The sequence below is a fragment of the Nuphar pumila genome, chromosome 8 (assembly GCF_984573655.1).
Source record: "Nuphar pumila chromosome 8, dmNupPumi1.hap1.1, whole genome shotgun sequence".
Taxonomy (NCBI): domain Eukaryota; kingdom Viridiplantae; phylum Streptophyta; class Magnoliopsida; order Nymphaeales; family Nymphaeaceae; genus Nuphar; species Nuphar pumila.
Genome location: NC_143256.1, coordinates 125,398,948 through 125,418,404, shown reverse-complemented (window position 1 = coordinate 125,418,404; position 19,457 = coordinate 125,398,948). Strand labels below are relative to the sequence as shown.

General features: G+C 38.3%; 1 protein-coding gene across 1 annotated transcript; it reads left to right on the top strand.

Moving 5' to 3' along the window:
* The first annotated feature begins 7,119 nt into the window (after positions 1-7,119).
* Positions 7,120-18,544, top strand: LOC149830624 (serine/threonine-protein kinase Nek2-like). The gene is made up of 15 exons (XM_090015499.1): positions 7,120-7,358; positions 9,227-9,358; positions 9,467-9,533; positions 10,542-10,607; positions 13,234-13,280; positions 13,381-13,426; positions 13,542-13,622; positions 13,730-13,772; positions 13,872-13,921; positions 14,208-14,289; positions 14,384-14,433; positions 15,452-15,525; positions 16,155-16,206; positions 16,716-17,312; positions 17,576-18,544. Exons 2-15 carry the CDS (start codon positions 9,273-9,275, stop codon positions 18,347-18,349), a joined length of 2,115 nt encoding a protein of 704 aa, XP_089871625.1. The 5' UTR covers positions 7,120-7,358; positions 9,227-9,272; the 3' UTR covers positions 18,350-18,544.
* The last annotated feature ends 913 nt before the right edge of the window (positions 18,545-19,457 follow it).

The following is a 19,457-nucleotide window of genomic DNA, read 5'->3' as shown; positions in this document are numbered from 1 at the left end:
CACCCAATTTATTTGTCTAAGGGGGCCCAGCTCAGATCCAAATGGATCCGGATCCCCACCTCCGTCTTTGTCTAGGAATTTGGATATGGGTCCTGGCATGGACTAAACCATATTTTACTGGATCTGGTATAGGTAAAATCCGGCCTTCTATACTCAGGCATGATGTAGGGTTGGATTCAAATGATTCGTACCTAGATCCAGGCATTGTGGGTTTGGATCAGGTGTGGAGTGGACCATCAACGCATTTTTAGTTGTTTTGGGGGCCGTGGTGGTATAAGATGAAAACTTGAAAACTTCAGAACGGATCAGATTCAGTTTTACCTTTATGGATCGGGTTGGATCGCATTAACTATGCAACTAGAGATGTTAGTTGTCCATATCCCGATCCAAGCTTGACCAATGGGATCTCTTGCCCACACTCACCTAGTATGTTCAATGGACTTATTGGATGGGGCAGGATTCAAATCTCCAACTGCCATCTGAACCAGGACATGGCAGTGATGAACCTTGCCTGATGGCATTGAATCACAAAATAAATATAGGTTTACCTTATTAGTTCAAAGTGGCACCTGGTTAATTCACATTAAGTTTATCGTGTGGACCCAAAATAAAATGGGCCCGAATGGGAAGACCCAAGACAGATCCAACACCTGGACCGGCCCATTTTGGGCTGCTTCCCAAGAGTTCACATGGGTTGCAGTGCCATATCAATAAAGACGAACGTGGGCCCCTCCTTTCGCCCATGCAAGACGTATCGTATGTAGGTAGGCATTATTGAGTGTTTGTGCAATTTGGTAGGTTCCTGGATATGGACGCCACACGGATCTCGCTCCCATGTTCTCTGACTTCATTATCTAACAGCATATATTCAGGTATTCGTGCTAAATATCTAACGAATTTATTCGATTTTCGAGCTACTACTAACGAACTTGGATTCCATGAGTACAGACCAATGTAACTCAAAAACTGCAAGCGGATTAGGTCTGATCCAAACCCGAAATGAATTATGCACTGGATAGCATAATGTGGGCCAAGCTCCATTGCATAAGGACTTTCTTGATGGTATTTACTATATCCAGGTACCTTCCATTTTAATTATTTTAAGAGTTTTCTTGATGGTATTTATTATTTTTAAGAACTAAACTCAGCATTCGTAAAATAACACACCAGACAGTACGGATCTTAGTGTTAAAGAACAAACAAATAAAAGTCAATGATCTATGTTTGATATAACAAGTAGGACCTAATAGGTAGATTTTAAAAGCAAATAGTGAGACAAAAGTTTTAAACGGGAAAATCACTGCAACGATCTTCTCGTATTTTTATCGGCAAAAATATAAGCAAAAAGACTAAAAAAAACAATAAACATTACAAAAGAATAAAAACAAAACATATATGTAAAATATAAAAATTGATTTTCATCTATATTTACAAATTACAACCTTTCATTCACTTCATGCAAACGGTTTTTAAAAAAAAATTAAGATAAACAGTGTTGATTATAAACGGGTCAGATGTTTATTTGGATATGGGTTCGCTGGATATACCCAACTTTTTAGTAAAAAGACTGATTTCCTCGAGAATTCCGTGATCAACGGTGTCCCGGAACTTTAATTATCCACGTGAACGGTCAAAAAGTATTCAACGAACAACATGTGCCTTTTACTTTAGCTATTTTGACTAAAATACCATGATAAATTTCAAAAAATCTATATAGAGTTGTACTTTATCGTCAACGAGAACACAGTTTGTTTTCCTTGATGCATATTTTTGTCAATAAATTAAATGATGTAGGGCATTTGATCATTGAATTTTAGTCTCCAAGACCGCCAACGAAGTACAGCTTGACCCTTGACTTCCATCATCATTAAACGAAGAGAAGGTCTTACTTGTCCAGCCTCGGAATTGAGACCCGCTTCGGAATTTGGGATTCGATTCCGATTTGATTTCGAATCGGAGACCAACCCACGCCCCACTCTACCTAATCAAGACACCGATCAGGTCTATTCAGGCATGTGGATAGGGGAGCAAATGGATCGGTTTTGGTATGACACTGATCCGGATCTGACAGATTCTTCGCAAACAAGGGTCTTAAAATGTGATTGGATTTGGGTCTAGATCATAAATCTTGTTGGACCTACATTCTGATCCATTTATACTTTTACAAACAAAATGAAACACCTTTTTCCAACAGATCCAGTATCACCATATAAATTTCAGATATACGGCCCGAATTCAATTTCAGATTTACCTCATCATCTGGTCCGTATTCAATTCTTTCGTTCCCCTGCTTGTTCCGTATGACCCGTCTGTGAAATTGACCAAGATTGGGCCGGACCTCGTGACCTAGTGATGTAGGTCCAAACCTGACCCACTTAGTGAAAAGGTCAGGCAAACCTAGCCAGGTCAATTGGGTCAGTCTGCAATTTTGGAACTAAACAACAATTGAAAATCAGTCAATGAATCCGATCCAAATTCAAGCCAAAACATCAGCGAATTTCGTAGGATCCAGAACCCAATTTGGGTATTTGCAGATTGAGAGACAACCTTGTTCCAACTCGTTTACACATAAAAACTTTGAGAGGAAAAGAAAATTAATACTCAACTGGAATGAAAACAATTTGGATATGCTTTGGATCGTGCTCGATCCAGCTTTGTTTCTTGACTTTTGTAGAATGGATCAAGACCCGACTCAGATAATCACAGTGGACTCCATAATCCAGACACGAGCCAAACCTGATTCTGCTGAAAACTATATATATATATATATATATATCGATTTTCATCATTTCATGTGGAAAAGGTTAAATAGGTTGGACTAGATCCAACACAGTGGCGGATCCAGGATTTTGCTTAAAAAGGGGGGGGCAAAAAAAAAGTATAATAAAATAAAATATAAAAAGGGGACAATATAAATTTTTATAATACAATAATAAAAATTTTCAAAACTTTCTTAAAGGGGGGGGGGATTTTTTAATAATAAAATAACATATAAAACTAAAATATATCCAGAATTTTGCTTAAAGAGGGGCAAACATTTTTTATAATAAAATAAAATATAAAACTAAAATATAAAGCGGGGCAATATAAATTTTTATAATGAAGATTTTCAAAACTTTAGGAGGGGCACCATCGAGACCCTCCTCGCCCTCCCTGGATCTGCCCATGATCGGACCCAATTCTATCAAATCCAAATATATTTATTGACCTGATCTCATTCGTAGCAGGATTCAGACTTTGGATAATAAATGGAGCTCGGCCCAAGTCTGCCTCAATGATATGCAAGTTGGCTCCAAACCTAACCCAACATCTGGTCCAATTCTTATACATAAAAAATCATAGAAAACAGCATCAAGTGGATCTGATCCAAGTACTTATAGACCGATCCATAAAGAAGAAAGAATACTTATAACTGGTCCAAACCATATCCGTTCCATACTCTGATATAGTCATATCCCAGGGATGTGTATAGGAATTGGGTCGAATTCAGACAATTTATGGTGGGTCTAGCTGGATGTGGATCAGAGTTGTACACAAAGTTCGGACCTGAGTCGGAATCAATGTGACAACCAAATTTACTTTTTCAGATAAAATGCTAAAATCAATAAGGTCCCATTTAGAAGCGAGAAAATAGTAGAAAAAATGACAAGTTTTTCAACCATTCCAAACAAGAAAAAAAAAATTGAAAGGAAAGTTTTTCTAAATAGTGTGATTTTTTATAAGAAAAATCAGTCCACCCGTGGGATGAGAATGTTTTCTATCAAAATTTTTTTTTGACTATTGCAACTATTCACCCGCAACACATCTCATCCAGTGGGCTGTTACAAAGAGAGCTTCCGTCATCTTCATCTTCCTCCTACCCATCACCATTTTCATGTCTGATCGACCACCCTCCTCTCTCTCTCTTATTTTTCTCACATTTTTTGTTCTATTTTTCTCATGCTATACAAACAAGTAAAAAAAATTCATTTAAAAAAGTAATGTTATCAAAACTTCTCATAAGCAAAATCTTATTATCCTTTGTGAAAATTTCTTGCTTTCAAACGTGCCCTAAATTTTACCCATTTTCTTATAAACTAACTAAATAAATGGCAACCTAATCCAAAATTCACCGTGAGATCCATATAATACAAGGATTTAAAACCCGACCAGTTTTCAGAAACTTGACAAAAAAGTATCGGGTCAAGCTGTCCCTAACCAAACCTACTCGTTTTCTTACCGAGTCGCTAGGGCCGACTCTGCTTTGCTTCTGGAAGAAATTGTCCTTGTCATTTGGGACCGAGGACAAGGGCTGTTTGGGTAGTATCCTGATGCTTTATTTTGGGGCTCGTGACAGAGTCGCAGCGATAATGGGGCGATTTGGTCGGCATTCCCAGGCACAAAAGTGTACCGCGTCAGGCACCAGTCCAGTCACTGAAACAATGATTTGGCCTTTTTTTATTCCTGTAAAAACAAAATTCTCGGGTTACATGTGACTTTATATAAAACCTCCAGATCAAGCCATACCTGGTGTCCTGCCACGTTTACGCCATGAGGAGAAATCCAGTTTCCATCATTGAGGATGCGTTTGTCCCGCGAGGAAACTGCGGGATTCTGGAGAAATCGCACAAGAACAATTAGGGGGTGTCAACGGGTCGGGTTTTGTTCGGACCCAGGTGGAACCAGACTTTGCTTCAATTTTTGGCTATGGTATCAGGTCCAGACCCCAGTCTAATTAGACTCACCATAAGAGAAACCATACCCGGAACTGATAAAAACTACATGAATCAGCCCCGAGTCATTTTTATCATTTTTAAATTGAAAAATTGCAGGTCTTAATCAAAACTCGGGTTGGGCCCAAGACTGATATTCACAAACTATACCCAGATCCATGTATTAATCTGGCCTTTGGGTCCTGACCCAGGTCTTAATCTGGTCTTCTTATTTATCACCATACCCAGACATTATAGGGTTTGGTACGGGTTGGGTCCGGGTAAATGTGGACCGATGACACCCCTAAGAACAATATGCAGGGTGCTCTTGGGCCCAACCCGGGGTTTGCCTCACTGGAGAAAAGGTCCATTAAGTGGCCCGGTTCTCGGGAGGGTTCCTCATCATAGAAAAAAATGTTTTCGCATAACCACCGTGCGAACACAAACACAGCTGCTTCTTTCCGCGAGAAAAGTGGTCCCTAGAATCGCTGGGCCACGAGAACACTTTCCATGAGGGTGTGGCCCGATTGCTTTTCGTAGGACTGAGCTGCATGTGAGTTTCCATGTGAAACTCTATTCTTTGTGAGGCAAACGCATCCTAAGGAGCCAAATTGAGTTACTTTGAATAAAAAGGAGAAAGATATTTTCAGAAAATTTTCATGGATTTGATGTGTTTGCTTTCCTTTTCATCTCTGTTTATTGATGCTATTTATAATTGTTTTTTCCTAGTAATAATTTCCTCTCTTTGAAACAAACAATGGGAACCCCCTTGCCTATGCCGAAGCAGGTGGCTTCGTGGGTGGTGTTCCCGTTTCTCTATGAAAAAAAAAACAATCAAACAATGGGAAGGGAAGCTTCTTTTTTTTTTAACAATTATTTTATGTTAAGATAGGTGCTCTAGAAATGCAGTTATAAAAGATAGTTTACTAGAAAATGTCATATTTATGTACTAAAAAGTCATATAAAATATTTATAGGTGCTCTAGAAATGCAGTTATAAAAGATATTTTACTAGAAAATGTAATTTGGAAGAGGCTCTGCAAAACATACAAGACGATTAGTTTCATTTTCCGTTCATATCGAATGCTTCTGAAATCCCTCCAAGTTATTTGTATCAGTTTCTCCCAAACACTACCACCTAAACCCTTAGAAAAGCAAGAAGCTATAAATTTCTTTAAGGGGATGTGTTACTTTCTAAAATGCTATAAATTTCATAAGGGAATGTCTTTGTTGCCGATGTGCATTTGGTAACAATGAGCTGAAACTTACAAGTTCAAGTTGCATTAACTGGGTCCGACCCCATAAGAATGTCCAATAGTTGATTTGTTAGAGATCAACCTTTTTTGAATTTATAACCCGAAGAAACTGCACCGATGAACTGGTCGCGCTGGCTCAGCCTGCCATACCTACCGTCATCGTGCCGGCAGTGTAAAACTCCGAGGCTAGGACCCCTGTCCGCAGGGACTATGGTATGTGTTGACTTGTGCCGAAGGGCAACGTCCATGAAAATCGAGCCTTGACTGCCTGTCTAACAGCCAAGCCCCCACCCTGCTAAGCCAACCCCTCTTGGGGCTAGAGATCAATCCTTTAATCATGTTTTTTGACCCAAAAAAAGTGCATCTTTTAAGTCATGAATTTGCCATCAATTTTTTGAATTGCAAGAAAAACAAAGCGCATTGGAGGAATTCGATGATTCAAAGGTCGAGCCCCACTAAATGAACCATGTAGATCACATTTGAAGGACTAGTTTCATTTAAATATACATGATCAATGGAAAAGGCAGTTATATGGAAGATTATATAAATTCAAGGAGCCAGATTTGCATTTGGATTGCTAAAAGTTCTGATTTTGGCAATTGCTATATAAGTCATGGATTATTCAAGATCCAATATTTTTTTTTCAGAAAAAAACTTACACAAATATCCAAATTATAGATTTTGAACTACCATTTGAACAAAGGAATTCAAAATGAACAGCCAATATGGTTGGATGTTTAATACCTCATGTCTAATTCCATTGTAAAAATAAAAAATTGTCCATGAATAGCAAGAAAACATCAGCCTATATAAGTCTTTTAAAAAATTAAAAAAGTGATAAAATATGAAAAACACAAAAATAGAATTCGGTCAGGTATGAATAAAATCCTTTTCGTTGACATCCTTAAGTAAAAACAATCCATGGAAGTTGCTTGACTCTATCCAAACACAAACTATGCACCCTAAAATACAATTCTTTGATCCCAAAATAATTAATATCTAGAGATCAAGCCAGAATGTGAACAACCTAGTGGGCTTCAGCGAAGGGAGTGTTGGGGAATAACCTCACGCTCCAAACGTGGCAGTAAACTATTGGTAGAACTTGATTTTCAAGCATCCCAAATTTTAATCGCGATCATTATTTTCACGATAAAAAAGCGAAAACGAGATTACTGACTGCGAAAGATAAAGATGGAAAGCGGAACGATAAAAGGAAGGCAAAGTGGACAGTTTGAAGTTTGAACTCGCTCTTTGCTTCTGGTTCTTTGCCGCTCTGTCTCTTTTCTCTGAAGGAAGGAAGAAGAAGACGAATGGGAGAGGTTCGGTCTTCTTCGCTCTGCAAGAGTCGAGAGTTTGCGATTTCGCGTCGACGAGCGGAGGGATTACCGGTTCCATCGGATCCGAGGGCGCAGGTAGTACGGTCTTTTCCTGGTTACCGTTTGGATGCTTGCGCGGAGATCGTGATCTCGTGATCCTTTGCCCCTTCTTTCTCCGTCTTTTCTGTCTCTCTTGTTTTCTTCTCGCGATCTCCGTACGCGTTCGTTGCGATCTCCGTACCAGCTCGGATTCTGCCTCGCTAGCATTCTCTTCCTGATTTTGTTCGTTTCTTTGCTGCGTTTTGATGAGAAGAGGAGTTTCGCTTCTCTTGTTTAGTTTCTTGTTGATTCTCTCGTCTCGTTTTCTTTCGCGTTTTCTCGTTCATTTCTAATTTGACTGAACCAGGTGAAGTTTGATTTTTCGTTTTTCTTAGTTTTATCGTGTCGATATTTGCGATTTTTTCTCGTGTTTGATGAAATGAGAAGTATCGTTCCCCGTCCGTTTTTTCGTAATTCTTATGCCTTTTTTCGTGTTCTTGATGGAATGAGAGGAAAACTTGTTTTTTGCTGGCATTTTCTTCTTGATTTGTTGCTCTTTCCGCCTTATTTTTTGATGAACAAAGGATAAATCTTGTTCTTGTTACATTTCCTTCTTTTGCCTCTTCCTCCTCCTGCTCTTTCTCTCTTTCTCGTTTTTATTTGAGCAATGAGAAGAAATCTCGTTTTTCTTTCGTTTTCGCATTTGCTCGAATTTCTTACATTTTATGGAATGAGGAGAAATCGCGCTACTCTTAGAAGCTTCTCGTTCGTAGTTGATGGAACGAGGACAAGTTTTGTTTCTCTTACATTTTCTTATTCGTTTTCGCGTGTTTTCTTCTTGTTGATTCGGTCATTTTTGTAGCGTTTTCTGGTTGATTAGCTCGTTTTTTCTCCAATTTCTTTCGTCTCTCTCTCTCTCTCTGTCTGAGATGGAGAAAACAGAGAATGATTGGAAGACGGTAAGCCAATTACCTTTGACCTTCCTTGGACGTCGTCTGATCTGCTTATCTGCGTCATCAGCACCATCAATAGATGGTTACTCTGTTTTGTAGCAATATATTTGCATCTCTTTCTTTTTTGTTGGTTAATTTTCCACGTTCATTGATATTATTGCACTCATCTTCTTCCTCTGCCGGAATTTTAATGCCCTGACTTAATCTAGAAAATGTACTTTTAGGCCGTTTACAAACAGTAATTATTGAGTGACAGGAAGTAAAACAGGAACTTTAGTGGCCCGGGAAATTTGTGAAGAAACTCGTTTTAATGTTCTCTCGTTTTTGTGCGTTTTGAGAAAGGGGCGAAAGCAAAGGAAGTAAGGTTTTTGATACTCGTTTATGAAAAGTTTATGATTTTTATTTTTTCAGGAAAGCAAAACAGTAACTTTTGATGTCTTGGCAGCTTCTACATTGTTTTTCTTACTGATTGGTCTTTCGTTTTTTCCCCTTGTTTTTACCACTTTCAGTGTATTCAATGATTTGTTCTTTTATGTTGCAGTCTTTTCTTCGAGCTAAACGTTGGCATTGTTTGAGTATGATGATGTTTTTGTTTGCTTTGACATGTTTTGGGCGGTTATTCCCTTCTTTTTCTTTGAATGCCGGCATTGCTTTTGCATGCCTCCTGAACCAGTTCATCTGTTTTTTAGCATAAACTATGAGGACAGTTTCTGCATTTTGAATTGCTTTTTTCCCCTGTTAACTTTATGCAAATATATTAATTAAGGTTTTCTGGTTTTCAGTTTAGGCCTTTGAATCTGATAAATGTTTTGGTTTCTAAATCTCTTGCTCTTGATTTTGTTTACATTCTTTCTCTATTTTCCCATTTATGTTTTCTAGATTGATGTGTGCATTGTTATATGTGTTCTTTAGAATTAAGTTTTTCCTCTTGTATATTTTTTTGAGCTATTCTTCCTGGCTGTCTTTTGGCAGGGTTAGACTATCTGAAGTTTGTGGAACTGCCTGGATTTAAGAAAAAATGGAGCAGTATGAGGTGCTGGAGCAGATTGGTAAGGGGGCCTTTGGTTCTGCGCTCCTTGTGAGGCATAAGCAAGAGAAAAAGAAGTAAGACCTACAGCTTGTCCGATGTTAAGTTTGTAATTTTTCTTCTCTACATTTGATTCAGAGGCATGTATAACATTTTATTTCATTTTATTTTTTTAATTTCTAAAGATATGTATTGAAGAAAATCCGCCTTGCTCGTCAGACAGATCGCTGCCGGAGGTCTGCACACCAAGAGGTGGGTTCTTGTTTTAGCAGCAGTGTTACTGGAATTGTTCGAGTCTGGAAGTTGATGTTTTCACTGGCTGCACCATGAGAATACTGAAAAGAAAAGAATGTTTTGGTTGTGGATCACCAATTGCAGATTCCTGAACTTGAATTTGGCACTCCAGGATTAGTTAATTCCAATAATTTTTAGTGGTGATGCCTTGAGACAATTCACTCTGTATTCTGTAAAAACTTTTTCAGTTATCATTTGCTTTAGATGTGGTTCCTTCAAGAGGCCATACGAGATATTTGTTTACTTTGTTCTTTTAGAAATCTGTGTGGATAGTATCATCTCTCTCTGCTCTGCACTCAAGAATTGTTAATAGCTGTGCTAGAAATTATCCACACGACCGAATTTGATTAGATAATATTTGTTTAAAGATTGAGTTACTACAAATGAAATAACCAATCTTGTTTTTCCTTAGCCTCTAATCTCCAGGATGGGGATGTAAAAACAAAGGATTTTTCTCTCCAATCTAGGCACAATTGAACATCTGATGTAACAGAATTTACCTGTGTTGGATCTCTGTGAAATTTTGGACTCTGCTCATGCTGGGATGTTTCCCTCAAAAATTTCACTTGTTTCTATAAGTGACTTTATTGAATCTGACATTTGTGTGTATATAAATCTTATTTGATGTCATTATTGAATTAGACACTTTCCATTCAGGTTTGGAGACCCCTTTATCTGGTTACCTAATCAAATTTTGTATGACTTTATGGTGCCCAAGACCAGGCCAAATGGACTCAGTTGGACCTCTGACCCAGTCTTGCCATTTACACCTGTACCAGGGTTGTCACATGTTATTCTTCGTGCATCTTAACTTTTAATGTTGCAATTTTAACCAGAGACCTTTGTTCTGCTGTTTTTTCGGTCATGTCTGTGTCTCAAGACATTGAGAACATGTCAGCAAATGTTAAGTGAATTTTTGTGAGTTTTTTTTGTAAGACATGCTAATTAATTTATTGATACTTGTAGATGGAGCTTATTTCACGAGTCCAAAATCCATATATTGTGGAATATAAAGATTCTTGGGTGGAGAAGGTCAGTATCTGTTCAGATTCTATAGTTCATTTACTACCATGATTGTGTAAATCAACATACAATTGTCCATTAAAATGAATATATAGTACTGCAGTTTTTCCCATATTCATTTTGTGAAAGTTTTCTGTCTGTTTGCAACTAGCATATGAGCTAAATCCACAAACTAATGTGCTTGACAAATGCTGTACCTTGATCTATGCTATGATGATTGGTTAGCTTGACAGTTGACACTGTTAGAGAATAACAAGTTTGCATACTCACAAAGTCACCTTGTGTGTCTTCCTAGTTATTCCCTGATCGAAGCACCTCAATGAGAACTGCTTAGCATTGAATACTTTAGAAAGTAGGTTACTATACTGTGGTTTTAGGATGAAGTGAGGGTATAGTGTATGGTATGGTCAAATTGTTGTTGAAGATAGATATTGTGGAAGACTGTTTGAAAGATTTTGTTTTGGAAGCCTATTGCCATATCAGGATGGAATCTTTAATCAACTGTTCCAAAATTGGCAATAATATACCTCATACAACAGTCTTTTATGCATTAACAAATTAATATACATTAACCAGGTTGACTGCAACACAGTTGAGACAAAACTTCCCATAATTTTCTGCTGCCATGTGGAAATTTTTAGGCATTTTTTTGTTTTGGTTGTCAAGATAGGGTTAGGCAGACCCCAACTAAATTACAAATGAGTTACAACTTCATACAGGTTAAAGTTTTAAACATTCAAAGGATACCAGTCAGGTGGTTTATCCTTCCAGCATCTATCAAATCCCATGCTTCCTAATTTGGCTAATTTCCTAGGAACGTAATTACATTTTTTGGGAACCCAAACACATTGAAACATATCAAAGCTAGCAAATCTTTGAACCGTCACTCTGTCCGCTTTTACACGAAAATCTTGACCATGAAGAGCTTGAGATTTCGCACTAACCACATCACACCTGGATAATTCAATCCTCACCTTGTTTGCCTTGATATCCTCGAGGATTTCAGTCCATCATCGCCACTCCTTATGCAGCTGACTGTCAGATCTCACCATCCAACCCAATTTGAACCCGAATTACCTGACTGCATAACCAATTACCCAGGGAGGCTTACAATAACTGTAAACTAATACCGATATGCATCCCATTGGAGCTGGTCTTCATCTGCCAGCATTAGATCCAATTGAGCTTGATGTCATGGTCTGTTCCTTGAAGAATAGGAAGGATACCTTCACGCACGTTGTTTAAAACTTCAACATTAACAAATCTGGGGAAAACCATTTATTTTCAAAGATGATTAAATTTCTGATCTCCCAAATCTTTCTCACAACCAACTGAATATATATATATATATATATATATATATATATATATATATATCATAGATTTTAAAATTTTCAGTCTGGCTGTCTCATTTATTGAATCTCTTGTCTGATTTCCAATCTTAATGCATAATCAAGACTCAAGAGTCCAAATTTACTGTCAGCCTTAAGGCAATGATCCACTCTTGCCTTATGATATTTGTTAGGAAATTTCACGACTCCATCTCCTGAGAGCATCCTGCAGATTGGCGCCCCTCCTCAGCCAAGTTCCAAATAGCCTCACTACCATTTTCCAAATCCTCTTTGTGGTCTTGCGCTTTAGAAATAAGTGGGAACATGTTTCTACATCACAAGAACAAAGATAGCATCTATTTGCTATTTGGATGCCGAACCTTTGCATTCTATCCTGAGTGAATAGCCTCTCCGCCAAAGCAATTCTTAGCATCATCGTGGCTCTTAGAGAATGGTGTCTGGCCCAAATCAGATTGTGAAGCGGGGACTTATTGCCTTTTGAGCTAACAAACTCCATCGCAGCATGAGGGTTAAAATCACTGCTGAATGCCCATTCCAAAATATCCGTTCCTGAGATGGTTAGGTTTGAACACACCTGGATCAGATCATTAGAAACCTGCAAATCAATCTTAGAAAGATAATGCAAAATGCTTTCATGCACAATTAATATATGATGCAAGGAAACATGTCTCAAAGATTTGTGAAGATACTCTCATGATTTCACAAGTAGACTTATGAGGGGTTATTGGCCAGCCCATGGATCAAACCAGAATTCAATTGAGCTGCATATGCCCGCTTTCCATACTACATTCTCTTCAATTATGTTCAAACCAGAATTCAAGGTGATTTTTTAGGCATTTTTAATGCATCTGTCTTGTTAGTTCTCAAAGTACACTTGACATTCCAAATGTGGTAGCACCACTGTCGTTTTCATGACTCTTTAATTACTTTAATCACATATCACTTCTTACCTTAATCTGTGACATAAATAAAATATGTAATTCTTGCTTGGCCGAACTAGTGATAAAAACAGATGTCTTTTTGTATTTGACATGGATTGTCATTGATAAATGATAAGCTGCCATGTGTTGGAATTTCTCTCTTCAGTCATATGAGATATTTTAAAAGATTAAACTTTAAACCCATATTTTTCCTTTTACTCTGGTTGTTCATGCATCTTTATTGATTGTTCGTGTACTCCTTTCTATTGAACTGAACTTTTATTTGTCATCTGTATGCAAACTGAAATTATATACGCTAATCACTAAATTCAATTAATACCATGATGCTTCCTTTTCTCTCAGGGTTGCTATGTGTGCATCATTATAGGTTACTGTGAGGGTGGAGACATGTACGTTCTTTCTTACTGACATCATGTTTTTCTATTTCCATTAAATTGAGCTGCTTTGATGGATCAAGTTCCCTTTAATCTGTTTATTTTACTTATTTAGGGCAGTGGCTATCAAGAAGGCAAATAGAGTTCATTTTCCAGAAGAGGTAGTTCAGTTTGGCATCATATATGGTTTATGCTGGATTTATTTGTTTGGTTTGATCTAATTTTAGAAAAAAAAATGTGTGGAGCTTTTCTTACTAGTTTTTTGATCTTCAACAGAAACTCTGCAAATGGCTCACACAACTTCTTATGGCACTTGACTACTTGCACTCAAATCACATACTTCATCGCGATGTGAAGGTACTGAAAATTCCTGACCATCTTGTTGGTAGTCTTTTAATTCTGTAGGTGGTGGTGGATATTGGAGATGTCAAGATGTTACTGATAGTGTTGCATAATTGGTTCAGTGCTCAAATATATTTTTAACGAAGGATCAAGACATACGGTTAGGTATCCCTTCTTATCAGTGTGTTGCTAGTCTTATTAATATACAGGTATTCATGTAGATGCATGCATGATCTGTGCCACTTACATAAATTTTGGGTGCAGGCGATTTTGGACTTGCTAAAATGTTGACTTCTGATGAACTTGCCTCTTCTGTAAGTATCCTTGACTGGATAAAACTTCTCAATATATCTGCAATTTCGATATCTGTTTAACATCTGTTGAAATTACAATTTGCCTACCCATTCATCATTTGCCTTAATGAGTTGCTTCATCCAATAAAGGCATCCCTTGTTTGAAGTGTAATAAAAATTGATTTTTTTTAGATATCAAAGCTACATGTGTATCATTGTTTAATTATATCAAGCAAATAGAAGCCTCCTTTTTAACACTTGCCTAATACTTTGTTTTTCTCTCTCTACTTTTGTGCTTAATCTGTAGGTTGTTGGAACTCCCAGCTACATGTGCCCTGAGCTTCTTGCTGATATTCCATATGGCACCAAGTCTGATATTTGGTCACTAGGTATCTTTTGACTTATTATTTCTTCAGATTCCTTGGGTTTTCCTTCATGTCCACGTCATTTCCTTATACAAGTTGTTATTACAAATGCTTCTAGGATGCTGCATGTATGAGATGACTGCTCACAGGCCTGCTTTTAAAGCATTTGTAAGTCTATTTTATCTGTGTTCAAATTTTTTTGGATGGCATGTTTCCTTTCTCTCTTGGTGGATTCTGGAAAAAAACTTATAGGGAAGGACTCTTGTGTTATGTGTTAAGTAAACGAAAGTTTTCTAAAATGTATGTAATGGCAAGGATTGGTATCTCGAAAGTGAGCCAAAAATTTATTTTATGTGATACATATGAAAAAAATTCAAAAAAACTGTAAAAGCTAAAAGGTTCATTATAATACTGTGGGATGTATTATAAGTAAGGTATATTGAAAAATAAAAATGTGTAAGGTATATTTGAAAGAGAAAAGTGCAAGTTCACGCCTGTCATAGAGAAACTTACAAGAAGCTACCTAATTGGTCACTCCATTCAAAAGTAACCACCTAAGTTTTTCAGTTATTTCATTCAACAGATTTTTGTTCCGTTAACACTGCAGTATAACCTTGTCTGCAAGGATCTATATGGGATGTGTTGTTGGCAAGGCTACTTGCCAGTCGTGAGATAGATAGAAAAAGGTATTCTGTATATTGACAGTGTCATGGTTCCCATATGTTCGTCTTCATCATCATCTTATTTATGTGGAAAATGACAAGGTCCCAGTCAAGATCAGCAGCCATTATCAACGACTATAGATTTATTCCTGAACATTTTATGGTTGTAAAGATCAGTTAGTTCTTCTCGTTTTACCAACATGGCCTACATATTGTACATGATGGCCCGGGCCTAAGGTTTCTCTCAAGTACAAAATAGACTAAATGAATATGCATAAAAGAAATTAAAATACCTATCTTTTATTTGTTCTGTACTTGCTTAATTTTATCATCCTTGTAGGAATATCTTCATAATTTTTCTCTATGCTCATTATATTATCACCCTCATATATTTTCTTTCTTACGCCCCCATGTTCATGATTTTGCATTTCTAGCACTGTATGTTTTTTGGGCATATTTTGTGTCTATGGCATATATTGCAGCTTAGCTAATCGGCAGTTTAAATTGACATTTTTTCCCTTCAGGATATGCAAGCACTAATCAATAAAATAAACAAGTCTATTGTGGCTCCCCTTCCAACCATGTATTCTGGCGCATTGTAAGTCTCATGCCTCTAGTGCTCATGTCAATAGTTGTCATTGTTAAACTTGAAAGTGGATGTCACAGTGGTAAAACTAAATGCAAATTTAGTTCGTGATGGATGCTCCTTGAAAACGTCACAGCAGAGAAAATAAGTGCAACTTTAGTTTACATGATGGATGCTTAAATATTTCATATAGCTCACTTTATCCATTCAACACATTGAGCTTTGTTAGGAGTCTCAGTTCTAGGTATCATGTTCTTGTGTTCTGAAGTGTCGATATGAGGTTTCACGCTTTAGAGTAATTGGACATGTTAAACTGAAAAACCATTGATCATTTCATAATTCCTTTTTGTCTTCAATTTTATTTTTTTCTTGCATTCAGTTACATGTTGCTTCTCTTGCCTCCAAATTTTGCCACATATTGATAGGCAATCACCCATGGACATAAACTGTTATAAATATGATCATCTAAATATTTAAAATGTGAAAATTCTGCAAGTAAATGATATTTTCTGTCTTTTGGAAGAATGTCGGAAAACTGGCAAGTTTTAGTTAATCTTTTTCTTTTTCTCCAGAATTTTGTAATTCATCTGGATGATATGGCAACTCTTGTGCTTGTACCTGATACATTTTTCTGTTTGCAGTAGGGGCCTCGTAAAAAGCATGCTGAGAAAAAGCCCGGAGTACAGGCCAAGTGTATGTACTGAATGCAACTTTCCAGGATCATTTTCTTTCTTACATAAAAGATGTTTAATGTTATGTTTAGTCATGTCCATGCACAAGAATATTTGGCACAGGGATGAACAGTCTTGTTGACATGACCTCCAATCACGTCCAAGAGACAAAGTCCCTCTGTTTTCCCTGCAAAGAAAGGGAAAGTGAAGCTCACTTTCGTCTCTTTTGGTCTCTGTGGCAGCAGCTTTGATGTCCCAGAACTCCAAATTTCTTAAAGTTGCCCAAACAACTGATGACCAAACGAACGTGATCACTTTTGCTGATGCAAAAGAAGATTCAAGATCAGCTAATTAGCTATCCAAACACTAATCCAAGTGAATTTTATAAATGATTCATTTGCTTGTATCTTCTTTATTTGCTTTTCTAATTTCTGATCGCTAGCTGAAACCCTCTATGCACTACTTTGGTCCTGACCAATGACCTCAAATCCAGGAATCAGACTTTGATTTTAACACCACTTGACTTATCAGGCTGCAGATCTTCTGAGGCACCCAGTTCTTCAGCCTTATGTCCTCAAGATCCATCTCAAGTCCAACCAGATGCGCTCTTCTCTTCCATGGCACCCACCTAGATATGGCGCAACATGTCCAAGTAATCTGGAAGATGCAGACAATGTGTATGGTGTGGTTAAAGCAGGAAAGATGGTCTGGTGTGGTGATCACTATCCAGAAACATGTTCTCATTTTGATTGCATTAATAGTTCTAGGTTATCTGGCGTAGAAGATAAATATATTCCTCCCTACCATGAAGGGAGGAGGCGATCATTCAGCGATGAAAAACTTTTGAGACCTTGTGATCCAGATAGTGAGCAAGATAGGATGTTTGCCAAGAGAAAAGTATACAGTAGTCCCAGCTTTGTGAAGCATGGAGTGAGTGGGTTATCAGATGCCTGTAGCCATGCTGAAGATACCAACACTAGAAAACCTCTATATGAGAACGGCTCCCATGTTGCAGCAACACCTAGATCAACTCACTCAATGCACCCCAAAACACCTGCTAAAGCTTGCTGTACACCGCAGAGATTGTCATTGTCAAAGATCTCAAGAAGTGGCTTGAATCGTGAATCGGTAAGCTCGTATGGTTCTTCACCTTATTTTTCTACTATCAAGCAAATGCTTAGCTGGGCCCAGCACTTTTGACTCTGCCTGGGTTTCATGGTGCTCAGTGTTGGGAGTTGGCCTGAATGAATGGTTGCAATCTATGTTATAGGAATTCTCTAATTTATTGTTGGGTCATATCCTCTTATATACTATTTCTAATGGAAAATTACACAAGAATGGCATGTCCTTGTGACATAGGTTGCAATTGACTCTTTTTTTCCTATATGAAGCCATCAAAGCTTCCTACAGGGCGAACTCCAGGTGATCAATCCGGTAGGCCCACTCGCAGGGCATCACTGCCACTACCCACAAGAACCGCTCAGACACCTTGCATCCACAATGGTGCTGCAACACCAAGAATCCGGCATACATACATTACTCCACGAGCATCTGCTGTTCCGGGGTCGCCTGCGACCAGAGTTGTCAAGACATGCCAACCAGTCATGCACAATATCAGCCTTCTGCATCTTGTGGACTCGCCTGATGTCTCCGTCAATGCACCTCGAATCGACAAGATTGCAGAGTTCCCATTAGGATGCACTGAAGAGTCTCTCTTTACCAAGCCTCAGAATAACAAATATGCAAAACCAACAAGCTCTGCCATGCAGGGAACCTTATCAAACTTAGCTGATCTGTCTATGACACAGGAAAAGCGGACGATCAGGATACATGGGAGGACCGGGAAAACTGGATCCAATGAGGTTATGAATGTGATAAGGCACAGCTCATGCTGCATAGGATCGGTTGATGGTGATGAAGTGGGAGTGTGTGCTAGCCAGGTTTTGATGGATTCGCAAAACCAGCGTTTCAACACCAGGTCATACCAGCAGAGGGCCGAAGCGCTCGAAGGGCTCCTAGAGTTCAGCGCACGGCTGCTGCAGCAGGAAAGGTTTGCAGAGTTGGGGATACTGCTGAAGCCTTTTGGACCGGGCAAGGTTTCTCCTAGGGAGACGGCTATCTGGCTGACAAAGAGCTTCAAGGGAACACTGAAACTGGAACATTGACATCCATATTGCTGAATATCCCATCTTTCCTCTTTTCATTTGGTGTTGGGAAATCTCTCTCTCTCTCTCTCTCTCTGACCAACCTTGTGTCTAGCTCAGGTGGATTGCAGTTTATACTCACCTCTTGCCAAGATATCTGATCTGAAAACATAGATGAAGCAGCCTAATTTCAATCGAACAAACTATTGTTTAAAATGAATGACTTTAGAGGACCGCATTTAAAAAAAAGACTTTTGAGGACTAAAGCATTAACATGACATTCAAGTTCAACATATAACTACATAAGCGCAAGCGTGGCGACTCCCGGGGAGTTTTACCGGACAGTGACCGTAGGCATGACACGCAGAGCCAGTGCGACTAGGTGTCTGATTTTGGGGCGGTTTCTCAAAGTAAATATAAAAAAAAATTATATAAGTGCACGATTGAAACTCAAAGAACACAAGTAAACCTTTATTCATATCTCGTTTGATGTGCTTCAATTGTTTTAATTGTTAATTCACGTTCGTATCGTTGCTATTAACTGAGAATAATGGCATTTGGAGACAATTGGTCTTGGGGCGATGTTGGTCATGGAAAACTTTTTTTCTAAAGAATGGTTTTGATCACCACGATTCAGCCCATGGTTCAGATATATGGTTCACCTTTGATTAAGGGCTAAAGGCAGAAGCCTAGCTCGAGCTCATGGTGAGTTAAGCCGAGCTTAAGCTTATGATAAGCCCGAGTTTGCTCCTTGAGGAAATTCTCAAAGATAATGACATCCCATTCAATGTGTTAGTTTTTTTTTTGGATTAAGGTGCTGGGGTTACTTTCAGCATGTCCCAGGGATCAACTCTTGATTCAGGTTTTATAGGCAAGAAAAAGCAATTTCACGAGATGAGAGTGTATGATATTAACTTTTTAAGCCTTATAAAAAACAAGCAGATCATGCCCACAAGAACTCCGCTTATTTGGTAGAGGTGACGTGAATGTCACCAAGTTAACCGAACGTCACAAGTTTGAAATTCATGGGTGGCATCCCCTGCCACAAGTAGAAGCTGAGTGTACTCCCGGGTGAGCAAGGGGGACTCAAGAGTTTTACCAACTGGTTGCCAGCCAATATGCAGTAGGT

What these genes read in the sequence shown, in the direction of transcription:
- LOC149830624 (XM_090015499.1), top strand. Translation starts at nt 9,273, where the DNA reads ATGGAGCAGTATGAGGTGCTGGAGCAGATTGGTAAGGGGGCCTTTGGT. An exon ending in GGAGGTCTGCACACCAAGAG is followed by an intron (nt 9,534 to 10,541) that starts GTGGGTTCTTGT and finishes TGATACTTGTAG; the next exon opens with ATGGAGCTTATTTCACGAGT. An exon ending in TACTGTGAGGGTGGAGACAT is followed by an intron (nt 13,281 to 13,380) that starts GTACGTTCTTTC and finishes TTACTTATTTAG; the next exon opens with GGCAGTGGCTATCAAGAAGG.